General features: G+C 34.3%; 1 protein-coding gene across 1 annotated transcript in view; it reads left to right on the forward strand.

Annotated features, from left to right (window-relative positions):
- Nucleotides 1-3,825: 3,825 nt before the first annotated feature.
- Nucleotides 3,826-20,299, forward strand: part of LOC121180642 (rho family-interacting cell polarization regulator 1-like) — a gene marked incomplete at its 5' end in the record, with an annotated part of 44,032 nt that continues 27,558 nt past the window's right edge. The window contains 9 exons of the mRNA XM_041036232.1: nucleotides 3,826-3,906; nucleotides 6,825-6,958; nucleotides 7,057-7,135; nucleotides 7,281-7,304; nucleotides 7,449-7,502; nucleotides 8,007-8,156; nucleotides 8,557-8,620; nucleotides 8,717-8,760; nucleotides 8,851-8,976. Of these exons, the coding sequence (XP_040892166.1) occupies nucleotides 3,826-3,906; nucleotides 6,825-6,958; nucleotides 7,057-7,135; nucleotides 7,281-7,304; nucleotides 7,449-7,502; nucleotides 8,007-8,156; nucleotides 8,557-8,620; nucleotides 8,717-8,760; nucleotides 8,851-8,976 (756 nt within the window). The remainder of the gene's footprint in view (nucleotides 3,907-6,824; nucleotides 6,959-7,056; nucleotides 7,136-7,280; nucleotides 7,305-7,448; nucleotides 7,503-8,006; nucleotides 8,157-8,556; nucleotides 8,621-8,716; nucleotides 8,761-8,850; nucleotides 8,977-20,299) is intronic.

Raw genomic sequence — 20,299 nt, forward strand, 5'->3', positions numbered from 1 at the left:
TTTTATTAAATGGGGGACTTGATATTAAAATCTCTCATTTGTATGTCTCATGAACTTAAACTTTTAACATAAGTGAACTGACAAGACATTGTACTGGATGTACTGACTACTGTATTTACATTGGTATTCTCCAAATATGTGGTTTATTCAGAATCAGCTTTAACTGGGATTAGTCAGGATGCAGCTTTGCAGTCACAGTATGCATCTATGGATTTTATCCACTGTAAAGTAAATCCAAATTTTTGTAGCACTTACTTTTCTAAAGACTCTTGGTTTTGCATTTTCAAAAGATGTAGTTCTTAGCTTTGATAAATGTTACACCAGATATAATGGGTAATGGCGTGATCAAAATCAGTGATCAATTTCTGTGCATGTGACATGTCACATGAATGTGCATCATGTGAGATGAGCATGTCGAGGCTAATTAAAATAGCCTTCACTGGGAATCCTTTATCCACCCTCATATTCATTTGGTTTTCAATTCTTTATTGTTATTTGTCAACAAAAATCAGCTGCAATCTCCTTCCATGGTGAGAGAGAGTATGTATTATCTGCCTAAAATCATACCGTATGTAAAGAAATCTTTATTCTAAGAAGTTGCTTGTTGTTTTTAAAATCTTTATTCCCATTGCATTAACTGTCAGGCAGATGGCAGCTTCACACTCTTCTCATTACAGCCCCCGTTATTGGTTTCGGATGATACTGTTCATGTGGTATCAGGACTGAAACAGGTTTGGAGAATCTCTGTATTACCTGGTTACAACCTCTGCTAACTACAGTTTCCAAAACGTGTAGTCAGTGTTGGATGAAGTATTCAGATCCTATACATAAGTAAAAATACTGTTATTATTACCATTTTGTGTAGGACCACAGCTTTATTTTCATTACGGATCAAGGTGTTGATTATTTTTCTCGATTAATTCATTGATTGTTTTGTAACAATTAGAAAATAGAAACGCCGTCAAAGTTACTCTGAAGGGTGGAAACTTCAGTGCTTATTTTGTCCAATAAATAGTCCAAACCTCAAAATTATTGAAAATAAATTAAAATATTTTAAAGGAAAAAAAAAACCAGCCGATTGCCAGATTAAATAAACCATAACAGTGAAATATTTGGTAATTTTGCAAGAAACGTGTAAAGTCTTAATATGTAAAGCTGTTTAATAAATGTAAATCAGTGCAGTAAAAAGTTAATCCTCCTTAATGTCGTCGAGATAAAGTATAGGTTAAGGTAAAAAGCGTTAATCATCTGTGAGGTAAATGGCTCTGTTTTGTTTTTTTTCCCCGATGAATCAGACATGCTGAGTCTCTGTGGTGTCTGAGGTCTGGGAACCTCCTACTCATGCAATAGTTGTTCAAGTCCCTGCAATGTCCGACGGAGAAGTTAGCTTACGATTTAGCAGCTAAAAGAAAAGTTAAGGGAAACTTAACCTAAAATAACGAGCGACCGATTCTCTTCGGCTTCCTCTTACCGTCCCTGAAAGGATGTCAGACGTTGTATATAAACGGTGTTTGAAACCCACTTTCAAATTTGTGATAACTTTGTTTTAATCGCGAGAAGCAAGAAAGCGACATTTCACTGCTTTTTTTTTGTCTCCCACATCTAGACCACATCGGACCAGGTCTAGATCAAAAGCTAGTATACTTAAGACTTGTCAAATCTGGGCTAGATTATCCCAAGCAAGGTAAAGACTCAATAAAACTCTCTCCCAAGCTTGTGCATCTTTTATCTGTGAAAATACAAACAAAGCGGAGAATCGGTCGCTCAGTATTGTATGGTAATTTTTCCTTAACTGCCGAAGAAGAAACTAACTTCAGCGTCGCCTGTAACGTTAGCTAAAGCCAGTTATTCCAGCGGCGACCTAAACCCCTGAATGCCTCAGAGACGTTTTATCGTTCGGTAACGACAAGCAGCGACAGTAGCTGGACAGTTTTTACCAGCGCTGAACTGACTGCTGTCGGTGGTGGTATTTAACTTCTGTTATTTTGTATGTTCCGTTACCCTCACGCCAAATTTCTGTTGTATAAATACTAAAAGACGCGCAGTTTAGTTTCAGACTGTAAGCGGGCTGCTCTTAAACTAGCGTTCATATGGAAGATTAATAGCTGCGCTCTTGGTTTTGCCAGCTGCAACGTCCTGTTTTGTAGGAAATCAGGAGGGAAAGGCGCCACATGCTTTCCTTAATCGCCGCCCCTTCTTCGGCTCGGTCAAACTTGGATAATCGGCCCTCGGGGCTGCCGCACCTGACAGATTTAACAGCTAAAACAGAACCTATACATTTTACTGGGCCACCCTCAGGTGACTGCTGAGGTTCTGGCAGACGTCGGTACTTCTTCTCCTTCCTCTCCTTCCGAAACACCGTGCTTGTTTTTTTTTTTTCCGTTGGATTCACCGTGGCGTCGCCAGCACAGCAAAGGAGCTGACAAAACAGTGACAGACTGAGGGACATCCTTGTTGCCACAGCAACTAGCCGTAAAACTATTTCCGGTTGGAGGAGAGACATTTCAAAATAAAAATAGAGCGTCACATCACACTCTGAGATCAGTGTACATGAAAGTGTAATGTACCAAACTGTATTTTCAACCGTAGTGGAAGAAGTCCTCGGATCTTTTACTTAACTATGAATGGTAGAACTACACTGTAAAAACATTCCATGGCAAGTAAAAGCCCTGCATTGAAAATTTTGCTCAGGTAAAAGTATGTAACTATAATCAGCAAAATTTGCTTGAAGTATTGAAAGCAAAAGAAAAAAATGCAGTAAAATGGATCATGTGATTATTATACATGATCAGCAGATTATTATTATTACTCAGGTATTAATGTGTAAGCAATATTTTACTGTTGCTTACACGGTTGAATTGCACTTCACCTTTGAACAATTTTGTATAGAACTGCAAGTAATGACTATTTTCATTATAGATTAATCTCCTGGCAATTTTCTTGATTAATCAGCTGATTGCTTGATTTACAACAATTTAAAACAGTGAGAAAGGCCATGACAATTACCTAGAATCCAATGTGAAACCTTTACAATTCTTGTTTTATTCCAGTGATAGTCCAAACCTGAAAAAATAGTTAAAGGATTATCGTAATTGTTGCCAGTGAACTCTCTGTCAAATGACAAATCATGTTAACTCTAATTTTTTTTTATACTTTTCACACATAGCAGTGAAATAAATTTCCCTCTGAGCAGCAGTATGAAGTGTCATAAAATGTAAGTACACAAGTTAAATACAAGTCCTTAAAATTTGTACTTAAGTAGAGTATGTGAATAGATGTACTTAGTTACATTCCATCACTGGTTTTCACATGCAGAATCTGCAACATTGCTGGCTAGTGTAGCTGTGTTGCATTTTTAGAAAATGTACGAGGCTTTAAAACAGCAACCTGTCACACTTCTTGCTTTTAAATAAATTCTGCTTTACATATTCTGTTATTTATTTTATACTCCTCCCATCATTTCCTTTACTACTTTTAGTACATTTTAATTTGTATATAAACATCATGCCCTTATTGTAATTTTGTCATTGTTTGTTTTCCTATTTGTTTAAATCTGTGAATTACTTTGTTGACTTTGTCTTTTAAAAAGTGTTATACGAATAAAGCTATCATTATTGCTATTATTATTAGTAGTATTAGCACAATTTCCACCCTGTTAGCATGCCTGTGCTTCCAAATCAGCTGCAAATTGAGCTCCACATGAGGGGGGGCTTTTATACTGAAAATCATTGTCCGGAAGTTGTTTGTGGTAACTTCTGGTGCTTTGATTGTGGACACAAAAAACTGCGAAAGCAAGGAGAAGGACAGCGCCCAGAATAACTGTAAACCCCTGCAAACTGTGTGGAGCATCGCGTTGGAAATGGGACTGCGGTCATACTCTCCGCGTTGTCGGACTTTAAAACTGAGGTAGGGGACCGCTGCTTTTATCGCCAAGGTCACAGCGAGAATCCTGTGAAATTTTTCTCTACATGGGCATGATGACTTCGTGCGACGTGAAGTTGCTTTCCTGTGATGTTGTCGAAATTATATCCAACCAGCTGGCTCTGATTGATTGTATCTCGGTTTTCCCAGCGGGTTCTGGCGTTTGTTGTGAGTTGGTGGACCGATACTTTGAGGGAGGAGGGCGTTGGGGGTCCTGGTTTGGACGGGAGTGGACTTTCTTTTGTGGCCTGTGATGAGCTCCGGGGGCTGGGGTGGAATATGTACGGAATACAAAATCTGTCTCGACACGGTTTCACAAGTTTGCTGGTTGAACTCCGTCTTTATTTTAAGTAAAGAGCACGGCCGTGATGTGTGAGTGTGTTTATCCGACTCAGTGGCCTGCTGCCGCCGGGTTAGGCTAATCCAGTAATCTGGAACAGAGGTGGCTGCATTTTATTGTAACACCATTACCCCCTCATCCTCCTCCTCCTCCTCTTCCTCCTCAAACACACACCGAGACGCACAAAGTGTGGATGAACTCTTCTCAGATAGGGCGTGAGCTATGTAATGGTTTTTATCTGCACTAATGCTCCCTGTATCCAAATGTCCAGTTAGATTTAAAAAAAAAAAATCTGTGCTGAAACGATTAGTCGATTAGTGGGAAGGGAAAATAAATGCCAGTCACACCTTCACATACGTGACTTTCTTTTCCCCATTTTGCCTTGGTTTTTGGCAACTGTTCAGATTAAACAAATTTTAAGACCTCACTGTTGGCTCTGGTAACTTGTCAGGCTCATCTAATTTGTCATGATATAGTTCTGTTGCTGAAACCTTCAGTCAGTTAATCAATTACCCCATCAGCTTAAAACTATTTTGATAACTGATCAATGGCTCAGGTCAGTGATTAAGGAAAAATGTTAAGGATTCACTGACTAAAGCGTCTTCGGTGTGAGGATTTACTGCTTTTATCTGATTTATTCCATCGCATGTTTAATCTGTTTCTCTATTCTTTTGACATGGACATGGGCATTTCTTACCTTTTCCAGTTTATAGACTAAACGATCTGATGATTAACTAATAAAATCAACTTGCAGCCCTTCAGTTCAGTTTTCATAGTCAATGATTAATTTGTCAAAAGTTACCAATGAATGTTACTGATTCTGAGATTGTTGTAGGCCCAAACTACTGCCTGAACAAGGCTATATGCGCTTGTGCATGCAGAGTGCATGAAAGTTTTTTTTTTTTTTTTCAAATAAAACTCCAGTCTTGTGAGGTGATCGGAAACAGTGTCCTCTTTGTTCACTCTGCTCTGTGGAGAGGATTAATCCAGCTAATGATCTCTAATGTAAGGAAAGGGATAAAAGCACATCTGACAGAGAGGAGAGGAAATCGGGAAACTGGTGCTCATTATCAATATTACTGAAGTCTATAGAGCCTGTGTGGGCTGCAGGTATGGCTATTTATGGGTAGGTGGGAGTGTGAGAGATCTGCATCTCCCTCTTTGAATGTGTGTGTTACCATGATGACATTGCACTTTCATAGCTGTGCCCCCCGTTCTCTTCAGGGTGCAGGTCTGAGGTCTGTACTTGTTCTTTGACCATGTTTGGCAGAAGGTGGTTGGTTTATCCATAAAGGCTCTCTGGTATGGCACCTTTTCTTTGCCATGTTCCAACTCTGACCAACTCCAGTTAATCCCCCCACCCTCCTCAACTGCACAGCTAAGATTAGTGGTCTAACTGGACCACTGGCCTGGTGCACACCTAGCCCATGTCCTCACCGTGTGGCAGGAGAACCTAGAAAGACAGCAGGGTGTATATAGCTTATACGTGTATTAGGAGTGTTGTTTCTAATAAGGCTTTGATCATATAAAACCATGAGCTGTGTGTTTTCCATCTCAGCATCTCCAACAAGTGGAACATATGATCCCATCAGTGATAAGACACTAATTTCTCTCCTGTTCGTGAGTTTAGCGTAAGACAATGCTGAGCAGATGCCACCTGTGGCTCTGGCCTGTGCTGGCTCATTCACAGATTCCATGTGTTAATATGGGTTTGGCTCCTGCTTGACAGATTTAGTTTGGTTTAAGTCTGTAATCTCTTTTGTAGCTAGATTAGCACTGGCACGACCTTCTCTTCCTAAAGGTTCCCTGTCTGTGGCATCACGCTAATCTTCACGTTTAATACCTTAGCTTGGAGTAGAAAAGGGGGTCCATTTTTACACTCTCACACACGCACTTAGCGGAGGGATGATTTTATATTCCTGGGCCAAACTTCTGTGTAGAATTTCCTGTGTAGAGTCAGCCATGAGACTTCCTGTACTCTGGTGTTGGATGTGGAGGGTGGGGGGTGGAGAAGTAGGGAAGGAAGGGGAAGAGAAGCACAAGCAGACTGTACTGCCTACTGTTGTCAGTGGTGGCCACTGTGGTTGCTGCATGCATGTCGCTCAGCGTCTCAGACTTTCAACAAAAACAGCATGGTCAGACTGAGGAAGTGAAAGAGTGGTTTCTATCCTCATTTTTTCCCCCCTAGTTTTCTCTCCAGTGACCATTGTAATCATCAGACTCCTTGATAATCACAGAATTGGAGAAAAATTCTTGTCAGGTACAGTGAGGTATGAGGTGAAGCAGGCCATTTTTGTCTTTAATGTCTCCGTTTTGTGTAATTACACGACATGTCTTTTGGTTTGTTAAAGCCACAGTGCTACACTCCGCTCTCCAAGCATGATACAGAAGTGACAATATCCCTCCGCTCAGCAGGTGAGCAGCACCCTGTCTGCTTCACCCTTTGTCCTGACAATTTCCTTAATGCCCATTTTGAATGTGCTTTAATTGAAATAATCTGGGAGCCTTATCAGAGCTGATTACATATGTTATCTCTCTCTCTCCCTGCCTCGCCCTCCCTCAGCACTGTTTGATCCAAGAGAAACGTGCCTTGTTAGGAAGCAGGATGTTCACAGGATCCACAAAACTGCCACCCACTAAAACCCCCCAGCCCGAGCGGCTGGATGAAGTGTATGCTGCCTTACGCAGAGGCTTACAGTGAGTAAACACATTTCAGGCACTGTTTGTATTGATTCCAGTGAATGCTTTTGAGTCTTGATTTGAAGAAGTAATAGTGACAGGGTTTTTGTTGCTAGGTCGTACCTGCAGGTCCACCAGCTGGAGCTGGAGAGTCTGGGTCAGCAGATCAGAGAAAACAAGAGGAATGGTCGTTTGGTGAGAGCCCCTGTAGTCAAACCAGTCACACCAGTATTGACTATGCTTTAGCACCAGGCTGGCTGCTGTCGTCTACAGTCCTCAGTCAGCTAACTTGACTTGTTGTGATGCTAAATGTTTTGATTCTTTTTGTTTTATTTTGCAGGGGTCTTTGTATGAGCTGGATAAGGTGAGTTTCATTCACACCTGTTGTATACAGATGTGAGTGTAGGACATTGAAACTGTTTACAGGTAGTAGAGAGAATAAGATCTTGTGTTTTATGTAGATTTTGTATTAGTCTGTCAAGTTTAATAATTGTTTTGTTTCCTGTAGCAAGTGAAAGCCATAGAGAGGTTCATGCGTCGCTTGGAATTCCACTTGAGCAAGGTGTGTATGAAATGATTAAATTAATAGATACGTAATTTTATTATACTGGAGAACTTGATTTTTCCCCTCAGTAGTTGGTAGAGACCAACACTGAGCTAAAAGTAGAGGGAAAGTAAATTCATTGGACACATATATAATTCCAAATGAATGCAAAGTTTGCTTTGTGAAGGTGAAAAGAGGCAGCTTTTTACAGACACATTTGACGAAACAACTTTATAATATGTTTTCATGTCAGTGCTGTGAACTGTGAATGCAGCATTGACACAAAATCACATCATCAGTGGCTTAAAAAAAAAAAAAAAAAAAAATATATATATATATATATATATATATATATATATATATATATATATATATATATATATATATATATATTTCAAATCTCTGAAGAAAGGCACTGAAGAAAAGTCAATTCATGAAAATAATAATTTTAATTCTGGCTTCAGGTGATAATTTTGTTACTACATAGATTTGTTGAAAGCTGTGTAACATTTGCTTTTCCAGGTTGAGGAGTTGTACGATGCTTATTGTATACAGCGGCGACTGCGTGATGGAGCGAGCAAGATGGTGGCGGCCTTTAACTCCGCCACTGGCAGCAAGGAGGCCAGAGAGAGCCTGAGTGAAGCCAACAAGGGCTATAGGGAATGTACAGAGGCAAGTAATGGACCTGAGGTCAATGAGTCAGGACTGAATGTGTCAGCATGTACACTGGCTGTGGTTCACTGTGCGAACTTCTAGTATTTTGCTGAACATAGATATCAGGCCATATATATTCTAATATAATTTGGGAAGTTATTTTAATGACAGAGTAATCTACAGGTTTCTACAGGTACAAGGTCCAAGGTGACATATTTAAATTGCTTGTTTTGTCTGATCAGCAGATATTCAGTATAATATCATTTAAGAGAAGCAGCAAGTCATCACATCAGAGAAGCTAAAAAACTGAAAAACTTTTAGCTTGAAAAACATCTGAAATCATTAATCACTTTTCCAAATAGTTCATTGATATACTATGATATACTATTTAAACTCTTCATTTGTTCTGTCTCTGCAGCACATGTGCTCACTTGAGAGTGAATTAGAAAGCCAGATGGGAGAATTTCATGTCAAGATGAAGGGTGAGTCACTTTATGTCACTTTTTAAAAGCTCATGTTACTTCCTATTCTCACTATTAGTCCAGTTCTCATTTTTCTGTTGATTTCTGCCGTTTCAGGCCTCGCTGGCTTTGCACGGCTGTGTGCTGGTGACCAGTATGAGGTAAGAAACACAAATTCAAGCACGTAGACACAGATTTTGACAGAGTCTCTGTGCTCGTTGCATCACATCAGATGTTTTTGGGCCCTTTAGGTTCTAATGCGTTATGGGCGACAACGCTGGCGGCTACGAGGCCGTGTGGAAGTAAGCAACAAGCAGATATGGGACAGCGAAGAGTATATTTTCCTGCCTCTCATCACAGAGCTGCTGTCAATCAAGGTAATGAAATCAGCTTTTGAAGGATAAGGCTCGCATTATCCAACATTTTTCATGTTATTAGCAAATCTCATGAAAAGACCAGAATAAACAATGTCTGACTTTCCTGAACTGTGGCCCCAAACCTATTGGTTCCTACTCAAAACTTTAATCTTTAAAAGCTGGTGACCAGGGGCGGGCTGGCCATCGGGAGGTTCAGGAGGTTTCCCGAACGGCCGGTCTGTTCCCGGCCGGTGGTCGGAACGTTTTTTTACCCTATAAAATGCAGTATCAGTGTACCGCAGCAGCGTGTCCTCGCAGCCGCAGGTGGCACAGAGTGGAACGTAACCAAGGCAAGAGCTGCAGGTTTCAGCAGTGAGGATCACTTCCGCATTCGCGTTTCTCGGCTGCAGCTGGGGGCTGGCTCCAGAAGTGAGCAATTATTCATTTACCCCCATGTTAAAATAGCCAACATTACAACCCATATATTTAACATGCTGTTACATTTTTGTGTTTTTGGGACATATTGATCAGGGGCTAGCTGTTTATTTTAATAAGACCTCAGAATGTCATGAAACACTTCATAGTATACTTAGGCGTCAAAATATGCCAAAAAAAGTCATATTTTAGTAAGACCCCAAAATGTCATAAAAAACGTCATAGTATAGTAAGGCGTCAAAATATACCAAAAAAAGTAATATTTTAGTAAGACCTCAAAATGTCGTAAAAAAGTCATAGACTAGTAAGGCGTCAAAATATGCCAAAAAAAGTCATATTTTAGTAAGACCTCAAAATGTCATAAAAAAGTCATATTTTAGTAAGACCTCAAAATGTCATAAAAAAGTCATATTTTAGTAAGACCTCAAAATGTCATGAAAAATGTCATACAGCCGTAAGGCGTCAAAATCGGACAAAAAAAGTCAAAAATTTTTTTGACCTCAAAATGTCATAAAAATGGTCATAGTATAGTAAGGCGTCAAAATCGGACAAAAAAAGTCAAAAAAATTTTTGACCTCAAAATGTCATAAAAATGGTCATAGTATAGTAAGGCGTCAAAATCGGACAAAAAAAGTCAAAAATTTTTTTGACCTCAAAATGTCATAAAAAACGTCATAGTATAGTAAGGCGTCACAATCGGCGAAAAAAAATCAAAAATTTTTTTGACCTCAAAATGTCATAAAAATGGTCATAGTATAGTAAGGCGTCAAAATCGGACCAAAAAAGTCAAAAAATTTTTTGACCTCAAAATGTCATAAAAATGATCATAGTATAGTAAGGTGTCAAAATCGGACAAAAAAAGTCAAAAAATTTTTTGACCTCAAAATGTCATAGAAATGGTCATAGTATAGTAAGGCGTCAACATCGGACAAAAAAAGTCAAAAAAAATTTTGACCTCAAAATGTCATAAAAAACGTCATAGTATAGTAAAGCATCAAAATCGGACAAAAAAAGTCAAAAATTTTTTTGACCTCAAAATGTCATAAAAAACATCATAGTATAGTAAAGCATCAAAATCGGACAAAAAAAGTCAAAATTTTTTTGACCTCAAAATGTCATAAAAAACGTCATAGTATAGTAAAGCGTCAAAATCGAACAAAAAAAGTCAAAACATTTTTTGACCTCAAAATGTCATAAAAATGGTCATAGTATAGTAAGGCGTCAAAATCGGACAAAAAAAGTAAAAAAATTTTTTGACCTCAAAATGTCATAAAAATGGTCATAGTGTAGTAAGGCGTCAAAATCTGACAAAAAAAGTCAAAAAATTTTTTGACCTCAAAATGTCATAAAAAACGTCATAGTATAGTAAGGCGTCAAAATCGGACAAAAAAAGTCAAAAAAATTTTTTGACCTCAAAATGTCATAAAAATGGTCATAGTATAGTAAGGCGTCAAAATCGGACAAAAAATGTCAAACATTTTTTTGACCTCAAAATGTCATAAAAAACGTCATAGTATAGTAAGGCGTCAAAATCGGACAAAAAAAGTCAAAAAATTTTTTGACCTCAAAATGTCATAAAAATCGTCATAGTATAGTTATGCGTCAAAATCGGACAAAAAAAGTCAAAAAATTTTTTGACCTCAAAATGTCATCAAAAACGTCATAGTGTAGTAAGGCGTCAAAATCCGACAAAAAAAGTCAAAATTTTTTTTGACCTCAAAATGTCATAAAAAACTTCATAGTATAGTAAGGCGTTTTTTTCGGGCAAAAAAAGTCAAAAATTTTTTTGACCTCAAAATGTCATAAAAATGGTCATAGTGTAGTAAGGCGTCAAAATCGGACAAAAAAAGTAAAAAAAAATTTTGACCTCAAAATGTCATAAAAATGGTTATAGTATAGTAATGCGTCAAAATCGGACAAAAAAAGTCAAAAAAATTTTTGACCTCAAAATGTCATCAAAAACGTCATAGTATAGTAAGGCGTCAAAATCGGACAAAAAAAGTCAAAAAATTATTTGACCTCAAAATGTCATAAAAATGGTCATAGTATAGTAAGGCGTCAAAATCGGACAAAAAAAGTCAAAAAATTTTTTGACCTCAAAATGTCATAAAAATGGTCATAGTGTAGTAAGGCGTCAAAATCGGACAAAAAAAGTCAAAACATTTTTTGACCTCAAAATGTCATCAAAAACATCATAGTATAGTAAGGCGTCAAAATCCGACAAAAAAAGTCAAAATTTTTTTTGACCTCAAAATGTCATAAAAAACGTCATAGTATAGTAAGGCGTTTTTTTCGGGCAAAAAAAGTCAAAAAGATTTTTGACCTCAAAATGTCATAAAAAACATCATAGTATAGTAAGGTGTCAAAATCGGACAAAAAAAGTCATTTTTTTGTAAGACCTCAAAATGTCATAAAAATGGTCATAGTATAGTAAGGCGTCAAAATCCGACAAAAAAAGGCAAAAATTTTTTTGACCTCAAAATGTCATAAAAATGGTCATAGTGTAGTAAGGCGTCAAAATCGGACAAAAAAAGTCAAAATTTTTTTTGACCTCAAAATGTCATAAAAATGATCATAGTATAGTAAGGCGTCAAAATCGGACAAAAAAAGTCAAAAAAATTTTTGACCTCAAAATGTCATAAAAAACGTCATAGTATAGTAAAGCGTCAAAATCGGACAAAAAAAGTCAAAAAATTTTTTGACCTCAAAATGTCATAGCACAGTAAGGCGTCAAAATCGGCCAAAAAAAGTAAAAACATTTTTTGACCTCAAAATATCATAAAAATGGTCATAGTATAGTAAGGCGTCAAAATCGGACAAAAAAAGTCAAAAAATTATTTGACCTCAAAATGTCATAAAAATGGTCATAGTATAGTAAGGCGTCAAAATCGAACAAAAAAAGTCAAAAAAATTTTTGACCTCAAAATGTCATAAAAATGGTCATAGTGTAGTAAGGCGTCAATATCGGACAAAAAAAGTCAAAAAAATTTTTGACCTCAAAATGTCATCAAAAACATCATAGTATAGTAAGGCGTCAAAATCCGACAAAAAAAGTCAAAATTTTTTTTGACCTCAAAATGTCATAAAAAACGTCATAGTATAGTAAGGCGTCAAAATCGGACAAAAAAAGTCAAAATTTTTTTTGACCTCAAAATGTCATAAAAAACGTCATAGTATAGTAAGGCGTCAAAATCGGACAAAAAAAGTCAAAACATTTTTTGACCTCAAAATGTCATAAAAATGGTCATAGTATAGTAATGCGTCAAAATCGAACAAAAAAAGTCAAAAATTTTTTTACCTCAAAATGTCATAAAAAACGTCATAGTATAGTAAGGCGTCAAAATCGGACAAAAAAAGTCAAAAAATTTTTTGACCTCAAAATGTCATAAAAAACGTCATAGTATAGTAAAGCGTCAAAATCGAACAAAAAAAGTCAAAACATTTTTTGACCTCAAAATGTCATAAAAATGGTCATAGTTTAGTAAGGCGTCAAAATCCGACAAAAAAAGTCAAAAAATTTTTTGACCTCAAAATGTCATAAAAAACGTCATAGTATAGTAAGGCGTCAAAATCGGACAAAAAAAGTCAAATTTTTTTTTGACCTCAAAATGTCATAAAAAACGTCATAGTATAGTAAAGCGTCAAAATCGAACAAAAAAAGTCAAAAATTTTTTTGACCTCAAAATGTCATAAAAAACGTCATAGTATAGTAAGGCGTCAAAATCGGACAAAAAAAGTCAAAATTTTTTTGGACCTCAAAATGTCATAAAAAACGTCATAGTATAGTAAGGCGTCAAAATCGGACAAAAAAAGTCAAAACATTTTTTGACCTCAAAATGTCATAAAAATGGTCATAGTATAGTAAGGCGTCAAAATCGGACAAAAAAAGTAAAAAAAATTTTTGACCTCAAAATGTCATAAAAAACGTCATAGTGTAGTAAGGCGTCAAAATCCGACAAAAAAAGTCAAAATTTTTTTTGACCTCAAAATGTCATAAAAAACGTCATAGTATAGTAAGGCGTTTTTTTCGGGCAAAAAAAGTCAAAAAATTTTTTGACCTCAAAATGTCATAAAAATGGTCATAGTATAGTAAGGCGTCAAAATCGGACAAAAAAAGTAAAAAAATTATTTGACCTCAAAATGTCATAAAAATGGTCATAGTATAGTAAGGCGTTTTTTTCGGGCAAAAAAAGTCAAAATTTTTTTTGACCTCAAAATGTCATAAAAATGGTCATAGTATAGTAAGGCGTCAAAATCCGACAAAAAAAGGCAAAAACTTTTTTGACCTCAAAATGTCATAAAAATGGTCATAGTGTAGTAAGGCGTCAAAATCCGACAAAAAAAGTCAAAATTTTTTTTGACCTCAAAATGTCATAAAAATGATCATAGTATAGTAAGGCGTCAAAATCTGACAAAAAAAGTAAAAAAATTATTTGACCTCAAAATGTCATAAAAATGGTCATAGTATAGTAAGGCGTTTTTTTCGGGCAAAAAAAGTCAAAACATTTTTTGACCTCAAAATGTCATAAAAATGGTCATAGTTTAGTAAGGCGTCAAAATCCGACAAAAAAAGTCAAAAAATTTTTTGACCTCAAAATGTCATAAAAAACGTCATAGTATAGTAAGGCGTCAAAATCGGACAAAAAAAGTCAAATTTTTTTTTGACCTCAAAATGTCATAAAAAACGTCATAGTATAGTAAAGCGTCAAAATCGAACAAAAAAAGTCAAAAAATTTTTTGACCTCAAAATGTCATAAAAAACGTCATAGTATAGTAAGGCGTCAAAATCGGACAAAAAAAGTCAAAATTTTTTTGGACCTCAAAATGTCATAAAAAACGTCATAGTATAGTAAGGCGTCAAAATCGGACAAAAAAAGTCAAAACATTTTTTGACCTCAAAATGTCATAAAAATGGTCATAGTATAGTAAGGCGTCAAAATCGGACAAAAAAAGTAAAAAAAATTTTTGACCTCAAAATGTCATAAAAAACGTCATAGTGTAGTAAGGCGTCAAAATCCGACAAAAAAAGTCAAAATTTTTTTTGACCTCAAAATGTCATAAAAAACGTCATAGTATAGTAAGGCGTTTTTTTCGGGCAAAAAAAGTCAAAAAATTTTTTGACCTCAAAATGTCATAAAAATGGTCATAGTATAGTAAGGCGTCAAAATCGGACAAAAAAAGTAAAAAAATTATTTGACCTCAAAATGTCATAAAAATGGTCATAGTATAGTAAGGCGTTTTTTTCGGGCAAAAAAAGTCAAAATTTTTTTTGACCTCAAAATGTCATAAAAATGGTCATAGTATAGTAAGGCGTCAAAATCCGACAAAAAAAGGCAAAAACTTTTTTGACCTCAAAATGTCATAAAAATGGTCATAGTGTAGTAAGGCGTCAAAATCCGACAAAAAAAGTCAAAATTTTTTTTGACCTCAAAATGTCATAAAAATGATCATAGTATAGTAAGGCGTCAAAATCTGACAAAAAAAGTAAAAAAATTATTTGACCTCAAAATGTCATAAAAATGGTCATAGTATAGTAAGGCGTTTTTTTCGGGCAAAAAAAGTCAAAATTTTTTTTGACCTCAAAATGTCATAAAAATGGTCATAGTGTAGTAAGGCGTCAAAATCGGACAAAAAAAGTCAAAAAATTTTTTGACCTCAAAATGTCATAAAAAACATCATAGTATAGTAAGGCGTCAAAATCGGACAAAAAAAGTCAAAAAATTACTTGACCTCAAAATGTCATAAAAATGGTCATAGTATAGTAAGGCGTCAAAATCGGACAAAAAAAGTCAAAATTTTTTTTGACCTCAAAATGTCATAAAAAACATCATAGTATAGTAAGGCGTCAAAATCGGACAAAAAAAGTCAAAATTTTTTTTGACCTCAAAATGTCATAAAAAACGTCATAGTATAGTAAAGCGTCAAAATCGAACAAAAAAAGTCAAATTTTTTTTTGACCTCAAAATGTCATAAAAAACGTCATAGTATAGTAAGGCGTCAAAATCAGACAAAAAAAGTCAAAACATTTTTTGACCTCAAAATGTCATAAAAATGGTCATAGTATAGTAAGGCGTCAAAATCGGACAAAAAAAGTAAAAAAAATTTTTGACCTCAAAATGTCATAAAAAACGTCATAGTGTAGTAAGGTGTCAAAATCCGACAAAAAAAGTAAAAAAATTATTTGACCTCAAAATGTCATAAAAATGGTCATAGTATAGTAAGGCGTTTTTTTCGGGCAAAAAAAGTCAAAATTTTTTTTTGACCTCAAAATGTCATAAAAAACGTCATAGTATAGTAAGGCGTTTTTTTCGGGCAAAAAAAGTCAAAAATTTTTTTGACCTCAAAATGTCATAAAAATGGTCATAGTATAGTAAGGCGTCAAAATCGGACAAAAAAAGTAAAAAAATTATTTGACCTCAAAATGTCATAAAAATGGTCATAGTATAGTAAGGCGTTTTTTTCGGGCAAAAAAAGTCAAAATTTTTTTTTGACCTCAAAATGTCATAAAAATGGTCATAGTATAGTAAGGCGTCAAAATCCGACAAAAAAAGGCAAAAACTTTTTTGACCTCAAAATGTCATAAAAATGGTCATAGTGTAGTAAGGCGTCAAAATCCGACAAAAAAAGTCAAAATTTTTTTTGACCTCAAAATGTCATAAAAATGATCATAGTATAGTAAGGTGTCAAAATCGGACAAAAAAAGTCATTTTTTTGTAAGACCTCAAAATGTCATAAAAATGGTCATAGTATAGTAAGGCGTCAAAATCCGACAAAAAAAGGCAAAAATTTTTTTGACCTCAAAATGTCATAAAAATGGTCATAGTGTAGTAAGGCGTCAAAATCGGACAAAAAAAGTCAAAATTTTTTTTGACCTCAAAATGTCATAAAAATGATCATAGTATAGTAAGGCGTCAAAATCGGACAAAAAAAGTCAAAAAAATTTTTGACCTCAAAATGTCATAAAAATGGTCATAGAATAGTAAGGCGTCAAAATCGGACAAAAAAAGTCAAAAAATTTTTTGACCTCAAAATGTCATAGCACAGTAAGGCGTCAAAATCGGCCAAAAAATGTAAAAACATTTTTTGACCTCAAAATGTCATAAAAATGGTCATAGTATAGTAAGGCGTCAAAATCGGACAAAAAAAGGCAAAAAATTTTTTGACCTCAAAATGTCATCAAAAACATCATAGTATAGTAAGGTGTCAAAATCCGACAAAAAAAGTCAAAATTTTTTTTGACCTCAAAATGTCATAAAAAACGTCATAGTATAGTAAGGCGTTTTTTTCGGGCAAAAAAAGTCAAAAATTTTTTTGACCTCAAAATGTCATAAAAATGGTCATAGTATAGTAAGGCGTCAAAATCGGACAAAAAAAGTCAAAAAATTATTTGACCTCAAAATGTCATAAAAATGGTCATAGTATAGTAAGGCGTTTTTTTCGGGCAAAAAAAGTCAAAATTTTTTTTGACCTCAAAATGTCATAAAAATGGTCATAGTATAGTAAGGCGTCAAAATCCGACAAAAAAAGGCAAAAACTTTTTTGACCTCAAAATGTCATAAAAATGGTCATAGTATAGTAAGGCGTCAAAATCGGACAAAAAAAGTCAAAATTTTTTTGACCTCAAAATGTCATAAAAAACGTCATAGTATAGTAAAGCGTCAAAATCGAACAAAAAAAGTCAAAATTTTTTTTGACCTCAAAATGTCATAAAAATGATCATAGTATAGTAAGGCGTCAAAATCGGACAAAAAAAGTCAAAAAAATTTTTGACCTCAAAATGTCATAAAAATGGTCATAGAATAGTAAGGCGTCAAAATCGGACAAAAAAAGTCAAAAAATTTTTTGACCTCAAAATGTCATAGCACAGTAAGGCGTCAAAATCGGCCAAAAAAAGTAAAAACATTTTTTGACCTCAAAATATCATAAAAATGGTCATAGTATAGTAAGGCGTCAAAATCGGACAAAAAAAGTCAAAAAATTATTTGACCTCAAAATGTCATAAAAATGGTCATAGTATAGTAAGGCGTCAAAATCGGACAAAAAAAGTCAAAAAATTTTTTGACCTCAAAATGTCATCAAAAACATGATAGTATAGTAAGGCGTCAAAATCCGACAAAAAAAGTCAAAATTTTTTTTGACCTCAAAATGTCATAAAAATGGTCATAGTATAGTAAGGCGTCAAAATCCGACAAAAAAAGTCAAAAAATTATTTGACCTCAAAATGTCATAAAAATGGTCATAGTAGGCTATAGTAAGGCGTTTTTTTCGGGCAAAAAAAGTCAAAAATTTTTTTGACCTCAAAATGTCATAAAAATGGTCATAGTGTAGTAAGGCGTCAAAATCCGACAAAAAAAGTCAAAATTTTTTTTGACCTCAAAATGTCATAAAAATGATCATAGTATAGTAAGGTGTCAAAATCGGATAAAAAAAGGCATTTTTTTGTAAGACCTCAAAATGTCATAAAAATGGTCATAGTGTAGTAAGGCGTCAAAATCGGACAAAAAAAGTCAAAACATTTTTTGACCTCAAAATGTCATCAAAAACATCATAGTATAGTAAGGCGTCAAAATCCGACAAAAAAAGTCAAAAATTTTTTTGACCTCAAAATGTCATAAAAAACGTCATAGTATAGTAAGGCGTTTTTTTTCGGGCAAAAAAAGTCAAAAAGATTTTTGACCTCAAAATGTCATAAAAAACATCATAGTATAGTATGGTGTCAAAATCGGACAAAAAAAGTCATTTTTTTGTAAGACCTCAAAATGTCATAAAAATGGTCATAGTATAGTAAGGCGTCAAAATCCGACAAAAAAAGGCAAAAATTTTTTTGACCTCAAAATGTCATAAAAATGGTCATAGTGTAGTAAGGCGTCAAAATCGGACAAAAAAAGTCAAAATTTTTTTTGACCTCAAAATGTCATAAAAATGATCATAGTATAGTAAGGCGTCAAAATCGGACATAAAAAGTCAAAAAAAATTTTGACCTCAAAATGTCATAAAAAACCTCATAGTATAGTAAAGCGTCAAAATCGGACAAAAAAAGTCAAAAAAATTTTTGACCTCAAAATGTCATAGCACAGTAAGGCGTCAAAATCGGCCAAAAAAAGTCATTTTTTTGTAAGACCTCAAAATGTCATAAAAATGGTCATAGTATAGTAAGGCGTCAAAATCCGACAAAAAAAGGCAAAAATTTTTTTGACCTCAAAATGTCATAAAAATGGTCATAGTGTAGTAAGGCGTCAAAATTGGACAAAAAAAGTCAAAATTTTTTTTGACCTCAAAATGTCATAAAAATGATCATAGTATAGTAAGGCGTCAAAATCGGACAAAAAAAGTAAAAAAAATTTTTGACCTCAAAATGTCATAAAAAACGTCATAGTATAGTAAGGCGTCAAAAAATTCCAAAAAAAGTCAAAAAAATTTTTGACCTCAAAATGTCATCAAAAACGTCATAGTGTAGTAAGGTGTCAAAATCCGACAAAAAAAGTCAACATTTTTTTTGACCTCAAAATGTCATAAAAAACGTCATAGTATAGTAAGGCGTTTTTTTCGGGCAAAAAAAGTCAAAAATTTTTTTGACCTCAAAATGTCATAAAAATGGTCATAGTATAGTAAGGCGTCAAAATCCGACAAAAAAAGTCAAAAAATTATTTGACCTCAAAATGTCATAAAAATGGTCATAGTAGGCTATAGTAAGGCGTTTTTTTCGGGCAAAAAAAGTCAAAAATTTTTTTGACCTCAAAATGTCATAAAAATGGTCATAGTATAGTAAGGCGTCAAAATCCGACAAAAAAAGGCAAAAACTTTTTTGACCTCAAAATGTCATAAAAATGATCATAGTATAGTAAGGTGTCAAAATCGGATAAAAAAAGTCATTTTTTTGTAAGACCTCAAAATGTCATAAAAATGGTCATAGTGTAGTAAGGCGTCAAAATCGGACAAAAAAAGTCAAAAATTTTTTTGACCTCAAAATGTCATAAAAAACGTCATAGTATAGTAAGGCGTTTTTTTTCGGGCAAAAAAAGTCAAAAAGATTTTTGACCTCAAAATGTCATAAAAAACATCATAGTATAGTATGGTGTCAAAATCGGACAAAAAAAGTCATTTTTTTGTAAGACCTCAAAATGTCATAAAAATGGTCATAGTATAGTAAGGCGTCAAAATCCGACAAAAAAAGGCAAAAATTTTTTTGACCTCAAAATGTCATAAAAAACGTCATAGTATAGTAAAGCGTCAAAATCGAACAAAAAAAGTCAAAATTTTTTTTGACCTCAAAATGTCATAAAAAACGTCATAGTATAGTAAGGCGTCAAAATCGGACAAAAAAAGTCAAAATTTTTTTTGACCTCAAAATGTCATAAAAATGATCATAGTATAGTAAGGTGTCAAAATCGGACAAAAAAAGTCATTTTTTTGTAAGACCTCAAAATGTCATAAAAATGGTCATAGAATAATAAGGCGTCAAAATCGGACAAAAAAAGTCAAAAAATTTTTTGACCTCAAAATGTCATAGCACAGTAAGGCGTCAAAATCGGCCAAAAAAAGTAAAAACATTTTTTGACCTCAAAATATCATAAAAATGGTCATAGTATAGTAAGGCGTCAAAATCGGACAAAAAAAGTCAAAAAATTATTTGACCTCAAAATGTCATAAAAATGGTCATAGTATAGTAAGGCGTCAAAATCGGACAAAAAAAGTCAAAAAATTTTTTGACCTCAAAATGTCATCAAAAACATCATAGTATAGTAAGGCGTCAAAATCCGACAAAAAAGGTCAAAAATTTTTTTGACCTCAAAATGTCATAAAAAACGTCATAGTATAGTAAGGCGTTTTTTTCGGGCAAAAAAAGTCAAAAATTTTTTTGACCTCAAAATGTCATAAAAATGGTCATAGTATAGTAAGGCGTCAAAAT

This window comes from Toxotes jaculatrix, chromosome 1, assembly GCF_017976425.1.
Source record: "Toxotes jaculatrix isolate fToxJac2 chromosome 1, fToxJac2.pri, whole genome shotgun sequence".
NCBI lineage: Eukaryota > Metazoa > Chordata > Actinopteri > Toxotidae > Toxotes > Toxotes jaculatrix.